Source organism: Schistocerca nitens, chromosome 2 (genome assembly GCF_023898315.1).
Source record: "Schistocerca nitens isolate TAMUIC-IGC-003100 chromosome 2, iqSchNite1.1, whole genome shotgun sequence".
Taxonomy (NCBI): Eukaryota; Metazoa; Arthropoda; class Insecta; order Orthoptera; family Acrididae; genus Schistocerca; species Schistocerca nitens.
In genome coordinates, this window is record NC_064615.1 from 960099354 (window position 1) to 960111447 (window position 12094).

General features: G+C 43.3%; 1 protein-coding gene across 1 annotated transcript in view; it reads left to right on the forward strand.

Annotated features, from left to right (window-relative positions):
• The first annotated feature begins 933 nt into the window (after positions 1-933).
• LOC126237279 (N-acetylglucosamine-6-sulfatase-like) overlaps positions 934-12094 on the forward strand; it is a 69305-nt gene continuing 58144 nt past the window's right edge. The window contains exon 1 of the mRNA XM_049947215.1: positions 934-1339. Within this exon, the coding sequence (XP_049803172.1) occupies positions 1205-1339 (135 nt within the window). The 5' untranslated portion in view covers positions 934-1204. The remainder of the gene's footprint in view (positions 1340-12094) is intronic.

A 12094-nucleotide genomic window follows, 5' to 3' on the forward strand; every position in this document is an offset into this window, starting at 1 on the left:
TGCAAGATAGTCTTTTATCAACCATAATTCCAAGTAATTTTACACTCGGACTGCAGAGACAGGTACCTTAGTGTCCAGTAATGACTGGTGTGTAGAATGATTGAATTTCGAACTTACGGAGATGAAATACGAGGGGAAGTGGATTTCTCAATGTAATTTTAACGAAAGGTTAGTGTCTTGACGCATCTAAAGATTTTGGCTGCTGAGTGCTTCTTCTCACCGAGTACGAATAACCGACACACTTCAGCTGGGTCAGAAGTACATCAATATCTGCTTGAGATTCACAATAACCACGCAATTTCCCGTCGTCATGGATGCTGAACTCTTTCAGCTTTTCTCTCATTAGTCTCTCGAATGCTGAACACATAATTAGAGACGAGCAAACGAAAAACAACGCACAGGACACAAACACAGTACAATACACGATTTAAACGCAAGGAACGCAAAACACATTTAAACGAATGGCGCAGAGCACAGCGCTACCCTGTCACAACCACTCGAAAGTTCACAAAAGTCGAATAGTCGATATACAGTTTCTGTCGTTTTCGATGTAGCGTGTATACGTCATAATGACGTCACATCGTATCCAAGTCCGGTGAACTTAGCATCCTCCCACGCTGCCACACTGAGCTGTTATCAGAATCGCACGTGTCAAAACAAACCACTAGCTGACGACAGTTTAGAATCTCGAACGTTCGTAAAAGTCGATAGGTGTGTTAATCGACTAAAGTGTATACACGTCAAAATGACGTCACATCATATCCAGGTTGGGTGAAATTAGCATCCTCCTACAAATACAGACAACAGCCTAACAAATGCGCGCGAACAGAACAAACGTTACAATACTGTGACAGTACTGACAGAAGACTATTGCCGATAAGCTTTCGCTGTCTGCTACCAGAATGCGCTGCAAGCTGCATACCCGAGCACAACCGATTGGCGCCGAGTTTTGCTGTCCGTAGACACAAGTGTTTGTAAACATAAACACCTGTTGTGGCGGGTAATGCGAGGTGGCTAGAAGAGAACTTTTGGCATAATTCCGCTTCATTTGCTTTAAGTTGTCAGTGACGTCGGTTTTAGGTTTAGCTTTCTGGAATGAGAACTCGCGGAGGTGTCGATAGTATTTTATTTTTTCTGACAATCGTGACGTGAAACGATGAAGTAATCAGATTAATCAAGGTGAAGGACAAAGCATAGGATCGGAATGACAGCTACAACCATTAAATTTTTCTTAAAACTTGCAGTAGTTGTAGCAATTTCACGATGCAGCAGCGAATCGACCAAGCCAAATTTCGTTGTTATTCTTACGGATGATCAAGACATAACCATTGGTGGAATGGTGCGTGAGTATACGATATAACCTTTACGTCTTCCATCGCATTTTCGTGCCCGCAGATACAAAATTACTTACGCGTTCTTTAGACTGATGTTGTCATTAATCTCTTGAGACGTGAATAGTTAAAACGAGCATATGAATGGCGTGATAGAACAGCAGTATGTTTTGTATGTCTCTTTCTGTACGAAAACGTTGTTAAATTATGTGAATAATTCTTCAGTTTGCAAAGAGAAAAGAATAATAAATTATATTATTCGGGCAACGAATGTTTTGAAACCGTTTGACTGTTGCTCCTCCTTTAGTAAACTCTGTTATGTTTCTGAGAATGTATTTCTTATAAAAATGGCAAAATTCAGGCTCCGAAGCAACCATTTGTACTCCCTACAGCATTCCAGTGGTGGATATCGGAACGTGGACAACAGCAGAAGTGATTTTGAAATAAAATGTTGCTCATAAGTATGTAACTGTTCGTATGTTAAAACGAAGATATGCATCAGTGTATTTAAAATTTATCAGTGCCCTGCAGCTGTTTAAAACAACAATAACATGTGTCACTCCATTAAAAGCTTCAACTTCATCACTTAGAAAGCTCACCTCCTGCAATTAACATTTATTCAATTACATGATTCTGCCCAAATAGCTTATTCTGCACAGTTCTGTATTTATTTATGCTTTAAAGAATCATGCAGTTATGAAAAAAACAACGTGATTTTCAGATAGGCCTGCCACACATTTATTTTGTTGGTGGAGTCATTTGTAAAAGCGTGAATATATAAGAAAGACTATAAGGCACTGCAGACAGAAATATTACATAATTGAGAATGTTATCCCAATTAAGCAATGGGTATAACTCTATCCATGTTGACACTTAGTAGTAAAGATTATCTGTGGAACTAGTGTTAATCTAATATAGATGACAAACCATTATTATAATTATATTCTGAACATACAGTGGCACTCTTGAGTTTCTCTTTTTCTCTCAAAATATTTTGGTCACAGGCCAATAGTTCCCCAATTGACAGCTGTTAACTATATCACACCTTGAAATTTCCAGACATGTATTTCATTACTAAGTACCACTGTCTTCCAGAGCGAGTTCTATTATTACACTTTTTTTTTTTTTTTTTTTTTTTTTTTTTTTTTTTTTTTTTTGTGCATCTTGAAACTCACAGATCTGTGCTTATATATCACACCTGCTTATATCTCATTCCTATCCACACTTTCATGTAAGATTGTCAGTTTCTTAACAAGAAAACGTAAGTACCAGATTTACTATCACATCTACTTGGTGTAAAATGTAATATACATGTAGGTCCTACTGATCTCAAATTATTAACTCTCCATTGCTGATGTTTACAGTGAACAACATTATCAGTCAAAAATTTGCTTATTAGGAAGGTATAAGGTTTGACAAATGCTTGAAAACTTCTCTTTTGTTACTATTTAATGAGAGAACATAATCTACCCCAGAAATGCCCCTAGTGTTTCATTCAAAAGACCACCTCTGTGGTTTTCCCTTTAACATGGAGAACTGTCAGAAAATGGGTTACACTCATGGCCAGATGAAACTCAGATTTTGTGAAGAATGCAACCCAGTAGTTTATTCATTGAAGTGAGAGACCACATGTGTTTTGTGTTTATTGTGTTTCAGTTGTGGATGTTGATTGTGAGCTATATTTACAGTGAGCTGTTTAGTTCTCATGGGTGCAAGCTTAGATTTTGTTGTTTATTAGGTTTAAATAAGCCTAGTGAGGATAGTAAATGCATTGAAGTTCATGGTAATGTTGTTCTGCTTTGACCAGTGTTGTTATTATTATTGTATATCGTGGCAGTTGGCCGTGACCATAAACAAACGAGAACTTAGATTGTCCAAGGGATGAGGAGCAGTGCAGGGGAATAAGCCCTGCCTTCCTGTCAAAGGGCTATCAGCCTATGCCCATGTTCTATGCTTCCATGAAAGCAGAAGCATCAAGTTCCACCCATCTGCTTTGACCCATGATGTCATCAATATGACAGAAATGGTTACTTCCAGCATATACAAAATGGCGACAATGATGTCACTACATACACACACCAACAAATGCGTGCAAAAATAAAAATTAAACATTAACATATCACTCCAAAAATAAAACAAAACTAACTGGATGACCACAGAAAATTGGGGATTTAGTTTGGGAACAAGCTAAATATATAACAATAAAAAAACATCGCACCATTCCAAAACAAATAGTATCCAGCAAAAAAATATTAAATTACAGCATTCCGCTACGCCAAAAAACCACAGGAATAGGACACGGACCTATATAGCTCAACTGCAGCTATCAATACCAAAAAATCAACACCTACAACTCCGAAAAGTATAATCAAAACACCAACAGCTCAAACACCCGACAGTCACAACAACTATTAACACACATCCAACTTACCGTAAATATACAGCAGCAGGCAAAACATCACAGTTACCAGGGAATAAAACCAAAACAAAAATTACTTACCAGCAAAAGCCTCCGACAGTACCACCGTTGGCCACCACACGCGCGCGCAGAGAGAGACACACACACACACACACACACAGAGAAAACAAAACAAAAAATCTCCTAAATCACCCACAACCTGCCACCCATAAATCTACCCCAATCCATCCGTTGTCACCTTCGAAAAAAAACACCACCAACAAAGAAAAAATACAATCAGTCACACCTTACAAAAAACGAAAACTGCAACCAAACTGGTCCTCTCCAACATAATTTCTAAACACCCTCCCCCAACCTATAACATATCCCATTAACCTCACAACCAATACTCACAGCTCCTCCATCCCTTACACACACATACCCAGCCCTCTCAACTCACCACCCTCGGCCTATATATCCTCGCCACAGCCCTCTAAAAGGTGCAAAAAGTATAGAAATTATCAGGGATGATACTCATCTAAATGAGACTGCAGGTTGGAGAGTGCCTTTTCCCCCCTCCCTATAACTGATTTAATCCCCCCCCCCCCATCTGTCTATCATGTTAGTACGAGCACCAGTGTCATAATCCTTAAACTCAATTCTGTAGTTTACTATTCAATGATTATAGCCACTCTTCTCATGAAAATGCATCATAAATTATAGTACTACCTCTTCAATTTGTTGCTCAATCAGACCCACTAGTTCCTTTAACTTTGACCCTGAAAAACCCTAAAAACACGATCAGCATACCCGCCCCCCAAAATAAAAGCCCCCCACGCCCTCAAACCAACCCAAGAACTGCCCCTCCCATACTACTTCTTACCGAACTGTGATTCGTCAGTTTCAACAATCACCCCCAGCCCAGCTAATTTCCCTCTACACTTCATGTACTCTGAACAAACCTCTCAGCAAAATGAAAACTAATCCAAAACAGCCCTCTCATTCACACCAGTCTCATGTGCTCAATAACTTATAGAGGACCAGTAACAAAATTAATAAGGAAGCAATACAATCTCCCTCATGGCCAACATAGTTTTCTCGAACCAAGTACCACATCTTATCAACCACCCAATACTGTAACACCAATAATGCCACATATACATGCCACTGGTCTGAGCTGACAGAACTTTCATCAACCTCATGTTTCAACCTCATGTTACCACAAATGTGACAATATATTCAGCAATAAGATTGAACATCTACAGCAATTGTATGACAGACATCATGTCATCACCCATCACAGAACGTAATGATAAACTCACGTACTTCACTGCCATATCCATACCCAACAAAAAAGCAATAAAAGAATTAGGCTTCCTTTTACACAACAAACACCAAACTAATCAGAGCTTACGAAAATGGCAAACACATTAAAAACATAAAGAAAAACCCTTAATACCTCACTGAAAACACTTCCACAACCCTTGTTACTGCATCAACAATATAAACTCAGAACTAAGTTAGCAAGATGACAATCAGAACTCAAATGAACCCAATACTATGCATTAAATACCACTTGTCTACATCCACAACCAGAGGACACCATCAAATACAACACAACATCTACAAACCATTCCATAGTGACCTCACACACACCACCACCATTACGCCACAGGTCAAAGCAGACAGGTGGAATCAGACACTTCCATATACTGACGTAACTGTCATAGGGATTGGTGATTCCTTTTGCTGTGGCGAGAGTCACATTCAAATCCCTTTATTCATCAGGATTAATCTCTTCACGTATTTCAAAAAAGAAAAACAAAAAGTCAGCTTTATGTGGGAGCATTAGTTAATGTTGCAATTATATAAGCATTATTGTCAATCTGAACAAAGAAGCATCAACAGGGAAAATAATAAATGATAGTTCGTTAAAGTTGTTAAGTGGGTTTCTGAAATGGGCCAGCTGTAATGTTGGCAAAAAACTCATCCAGTTTCATACTGTCAATAATTCCCCACCTCCTGTTAATGTAGTGTACCAACAGAAAATAATAAACACAGTAAAAGGCACTAAGTTCTCAGGTGTCCATATTGGTGAAAACAGATGAGAACAGATAGACCTACTAAAACATTTTGGTACAGCAGCTTTTGCCAGAAGGCAAATTGCCATCTGTAGGGCATAGAAATAAGTAAGTTAACATATTTTCGTATAGTGGCAGTCTATGGAGTAATATTCTTGAGTAAATTCTCACTTTGCAAAAAGTATTCACTGCAGAAAAGAAAGAAATTACAAGTGTGGGAGTTGTCATGTGCACATCTTTCAGGCGTCTGTTTAATCATTTGGGAATATTTATCAAAGTACACATAACCCCCCCCCCCCCCCCCCCCCCAGTGGGCTCGCCACTCTTTGGTGGGTTTGTGCTTGGCTACCATGGGGCCCCAGCCTTTGCGGCTTCTTTTCCCTTCTGTGCTGCATGTCTATCCCCGTGCTATTCTTTTTCCCGTCCCTTGGGGAATATGTCTGGGGTGTTATTAGGAATGTTCTGCATTGTCTGTCGCTGACATAAGAACAGTCTCACCACCGTTTCTCATTCCCTTTTCCTTTCTTTGCTTCCCTTCTGCTCTTGTTCCTCCGCTTCGGCATTTGAGGTTTCTCTTTTTCTTCTTCCTCCTAGTCTGCTCCTGAAGACCGGCTCACAAGTCTGACGTGTAACAGGTGACGGGGTTGCGCATAATTCCCAACCCCAGGTCGACAGGTAGGGATCGCCCGTACACCCTGGTACAGGCCAGGCCCAGGGAGCGGCCTGAGCTGCAACCTTCCCAAATTGCTGATTGGTCACTCTGTCAGGTGTTTGGGAGGTGTGACCTGAGGTGTGAATGATCACATAAGGCAGGTGTGCCCCCTTGTGAAGGGGGCCCCCAGTTCGAAGGAGTGCGCCATCAGAGACGCTGGCAATCGTGGGAGATTTTCCCGCAATGAGCCAATTGTCTTCCCAATCAATGTCTATGAAACATAAACGTAATGGGCTAATGATTCAGAGATCATTCCTGCTGCACCATGGTTCCTCATGGTCTCACGTACTGAAGACGGTCAGTCCTTTGCCACAGTAGATCCATTTATTATTCAGAAAGGTGTTGATGCAATTGCTAGCCTGGTGAAATCCTGCTCTCGCTTACGGAATGGCACTTTTCATTTAGAGACTACTTCTGATTATCAAGCACAACAACTGCTTTCCGCCTCACTTCTCCACGGCTACCCTGTTTCTGTCGAGGCTCATAGAACACTGAATTCTTCCTGGGGTGTTATTTACACTAGGCTGCTCGACGGTCTAACCGAGGCTGAAATCCAATCTTACCTCTCTGATCAGAGTATCATTGCTGTCCATTGGGTGATGAAAAAGCTAGATTCCTCCTTGGTGCCCACCCACACTCTTTTCCTCACCTTTGATAGAGTGGTGCTTCTGTCCAAGATCAAAGCATGCTATGAAATTATCACAGTCCGACCATGCATTCCGAACCCGATACACTGCTACCATTGTCATCATTTCAACCACACTAGAATGTCTTGTCGACACCCAGCCAATGCACACGAGGGTGATTGTCTGCCTCCTTCTCCACGCTGTATCAACTGCGAAGGTGGCCATGCCACCTCCTCTGGGGATTGTCCTGTGTATCTTGATGAGCGGACTGTCCAAGAGATCCGGGTAAAGGAAAAATTGCCTTACCCAGTTGCTCGGAAGTTATTGGCTAGTCGCAAACACTGCGTTCTCCCATCTGGCACCTATAGTTCTGTTCTTGTTACCCCTCGCTCCATGAACGACATGGCCATGCAAACATGTGATCTCAATTTCAGCTCTCAGGTTGTGAAATCGCACAGTGTCAAGATAGCATCACCATCCCCCCATCCAGCTATGCAACAAGCCACCAAACCCTCACCTCAAGAGGCGAAACTACCAGTTACACAACCGATAGACTGGAAAGGACAGATGGAGTGCTCCTGTGCAGACTTCATACGTCCCTCCAGCCAAACAACACCCGAGTCTTCCTCTGCTAACCGGAAAGGCTCAAAGAAGTCCACTAAAGGCAAACAGTCTTCTCCTTCACCGACTCGAAGATCCTCTTCGATGGTGTTGCCATGTGATACCGTAGCTTGACCGGCCTCTGTGTCGCCAGTGCGCATGACAAACCATTTTTCAGCATTGGACTCACAGCACGTGCAAGGCGATGCTTCTGTGGATCCCATGGAGTAGGATCCTCCTCCTTCTGTGCCCTGTGGCAGTGACTCTTCACAGGCTCTCACTCAGCAACTGCTGAGATGACATCCCTTCATTTCTTTCCTCATCATGACCTTCCTCCAATGGAATGTTTGCAACCTTCAGTCCCAAAAAGTGGATTTACAGCTGCTTTTAGCATAACAGTGTCCCCTTGTACTCTGCCTTCAGGAAACGAAATTGCATCCTAACGACCACTTTGAGCTTTCACAGACTTCCTTCAGCTTATTGGGCAGCGATCTCCCCCATTTTTGCTACTTGGTCACGTGAATGCGCATCATCTCCTTTGGGGTTCTCCCAGGACCTGTCAGAGAGGTGCCCTCGTGGCTGATCTTAACCAACTTAACCTCTTCTGCCATAACGTTGGAGCACCCACTTTCCTTTCCGACTCCTCACACACCTATTCCCATTTGGACCTATCCTTCTGTGCTGCCCAGCTTGCCCATCGTCTTGAGTGGTCCGTTCTTTCTGACACCTACTCGATCGACCATTTCCCATGTACTATCCGTTTGCCGACTCCTACCCCACCTGCATGCACACCCAAATGGCAGCTTACTAAGGCTGACTGGCAGCTTTACTCCTCCCTGGCGACCTTTGAAGAACAAGATTTCCCTAGTTGTGATGACCAGGTGGAATATCTCACGAATGTTATCCTTACTGCTGCAGAACATTCCATTCCTGCACTACCTTTTTACCACATTGTGTCCCAGTCCCTTGGTGGACTGAGGCATGCTGCAACACAATTCACGCACGGAGACGTGCTCTTCACATTTTTAACCGTCACCCTATGATGCAAACTGCATTCATTATAAACATATGCGTGCAAAGTGTCGTCGCATTCTTCGGGATAGCAAAAGAGCTAGCTGGATTTTATTCACTAGTTCTTTTAACAGTTCCACCCCTTCCTCTGTCGCGCAGACCAACCTCCGACAGCTCTGTGGGATCAATATCCATTCCCCAATTTCCAGCCTGACAGAAGAAGATGATGTCATCTTGGACACTATTCCTATCTCCAACATCTTGGGCCGCCATTTTGTGGACATTTCGATCTCTTCCCACTATCACCCTGCCTTCCTCCAATGGAAATGAGTTGATACCCATCTCTTCTCCAAATCGTGAGTGCTACAATGCTGCCTTTAGTATGAGGGAGCTAGATCATGCTCTCAGTTCATCCCGATCCTCCGCCCCATGGCCAGACGCCATTCAGATGTTGCAGCACCTTTCTCTTGCGGGCATACACTTTCTGCTTAACATGTACAACCACATCTGGGCAGAGGACTCATTTCCCAGACGTTGGTGTGAAGCCACCGTCATACCTATACCTGAGCCTGGTAAGGACAAAACCCATCCTTCTTCTACCGCCCCATCTCACTCACCCTCTGTGTTTGCAAGGTGATGGAACGTATGATTCATGCCCAGCTGGTATGGTGGCTCGAGTCTCGCAATTTACTGACGAATGCACAGTGTGGATTTAGAGTGCGGCATTCTGCAGTTGACCATCTCATTACTTCTCCCACCCATGTCATGAATGGTTTTCTGCGGAAATCCCAGACTGTGGCCGTGTTTTTTGATTTGGAGAAGGCCTACAACACCTGCTGGAGAACTGGTATCCTCCGTACTCTTTACACGTGGGGCTTCCGTGGCTGCCTGTCCATTTCGTTCAGGAATTTTTAAAATACCAAGTTTTCAAGGTGCATGTGGGTTCCACCGTGTCGAACACCTTTATCTAGTAATTGTCATCTTTGCTATTGTCATTAACCCTATAATTGCCTGTCTCCCGCGGGGCATCTCTGACTCCCTTTTGTTGATGATTTTGCCATTTATTGCAGTTCTCCATGGACCTGTCTCACTGAGCGGCATCTTCAGCGATCTCTTAATCGTCTTTACTCCTGAAGCATCGACAATGGCTATCGCTTTTCCACTGACAAAACCGTCTGTATGAATTTCTGGCAGCGCAGTTGGTTTTTCCCACCATCTTTACATCTTGGGCCTGTTGCCCTTCCATTCTTTGAAACTATGAAATTCCTGGGGCTTATGCTCGATAGGAAACTCTCTTGGTCCTCCCATGTGTCTTACCTGGTAGCCCACTGTATGCGGTTCTTCAGTGTCCTGCAAGTCCTCAATGGTACTTCCTGGGGTGCCGATCAAACCACCCTCCTCCGTTTGTACTGGTCCCTTGTCCATTCGAAAGTTGACTATGGGTGCTTTGTTTATGCATCTGCACGTCCATCCCTCAACACTATCCATCATTGTGGCATCCATTTGGCCACTGGTGCTGTTTACCCTAGCCTGGTTGAGAGTCTGTATGCTGAAGCTGCTGAACTACCACTGCCTGACTTTCTCCTCAGCAGGTATGCATGCCGTTTGTCTGCCATGCGTGGCCACCCATCCTATGCCTCTTTCTTCAATGATTCCTTTGATTGCCAGCTTGGGGCGTGTCCCTCTTCTGTTACCTCCTGGAGTCTGCTTTCAGCAATTGCTACAGCAGCTTAACTTCACACTACCTGCAACTTTCCCAATGGGTGTGAACTCTTGACCACCTTGACTTCGTGAAGCAGCCCATGTTAACCTTGGCCTTCATTTGCTTCCTGAAGACACTTCTCCAGCCTTGTTCTATCGCCTTCAGTTTCATGACCTTTGCATGGAACTTCGCGATAGTACCTTTGTATACACTGATGGCTCTTGGACTGACTGTGGGGTTGGGTATGCGTTCATCCTTGACACCTGTGTCTTTCGATATCAGCTTCTGGCACTGCTCAATATTTTCAGCTGAGCTCTTCACCTGTATTAGGCCATGGGGTACATCCGGCAACACAGACTTTTCAATTGTGTCCTCTGCTGAGGCTCACTCAGTGCTGTTCAAAGTCTATGTGCACTGTACATCGCCCATCCCTTACTGCAGCAGGTCCAGGAAAACTGTCACTTGCTCACTCTTGGTGTAGCCAGTGTGATGTTTGTGTGGGTTCCTGGTCATGTCGGTCTGTCAGGAAATGAGGCTGCTGACACTGCTGCCAAGGCTGCAGTCCTCGTACCTTAGCTTCCTAGTTCCTATATTCCCTCTGATGATCTCTGTGTTGCCATCTGTCAAAAGGTGGTGTCCCTTCGGCATCGCCAATAGCCCTCCCTTCACGGTAATAAGCTCCAACTTATTAACCCTTTACTTGCCCTGGATGTGTTAACGCGCGCACCTTTGTACCTGTGTAGCCACGTTCAGAGTACCAGGTAGGACTGGTGGCACGCGTAAACACATTCCGAGCACACAGGGACAGATACAAAGGCACGCGAGTTAACACATCCAGAGCAGTTAAAGGGTTAAGCCTCTCCCAGCAGCTTCGACGACCTCCTCTCACCCTCTCACCGGGAGGAGGTCAATTTAACTAGGCTGCGTATTGGGCACTGCCTTTTTAGCCATTGTCATTTTTTTCTGTATGGTGTCTTTTTTCAGCTCTTTCTCCACGTGCTTGTTTTAGCTGTCTTCTCTTATGTCAATTGGGACTGACATATACCTAGCCATTTTTTAACTCCGCTCTGTCTTTGTGTTCTATAGTTTTGACTTGGCTGCATATGACCTCAGTTGGGTTTCACGCCCTATAGCAAAACAAAACCAAACAGTACATGTATTCACAGGTGAAATTTGTTACCCACAACCCAGTGCAGTTTGAGGGCAATAGAGGTCTTCACAAATACAGTACTCAGAAGAATAATGATTTGCACTACCTTCAAGTAAACCTGCCTTTGGTTCCAGAAGGGAGTAAATTACACAGTTGTAAAACTTTGACAACACACAAGATACAAGGTATATAATCTATTTAAATGAAAGAGAGGTTTTCTAAATGCAAGAAGAATAAAACATTGTAAAAATTTGATCATGGTAGTCGTATGAAACAACAAACAGAACTGTGTGTAAATGTGTTAAATGATTGTAAAGTATTTTTGTACACAAATTATTTTAGCTTGATTATGTGCTGATATACTCTTTCCCCCTCTACCGGGGATTCACTTTTGTCTTCCTCCCTATGCAGCTACCACACCACATAGAAAAATTGATAGGCCAGTATTGTCTTGCTACTGGTAATGAAAGTGTGGACAATTTT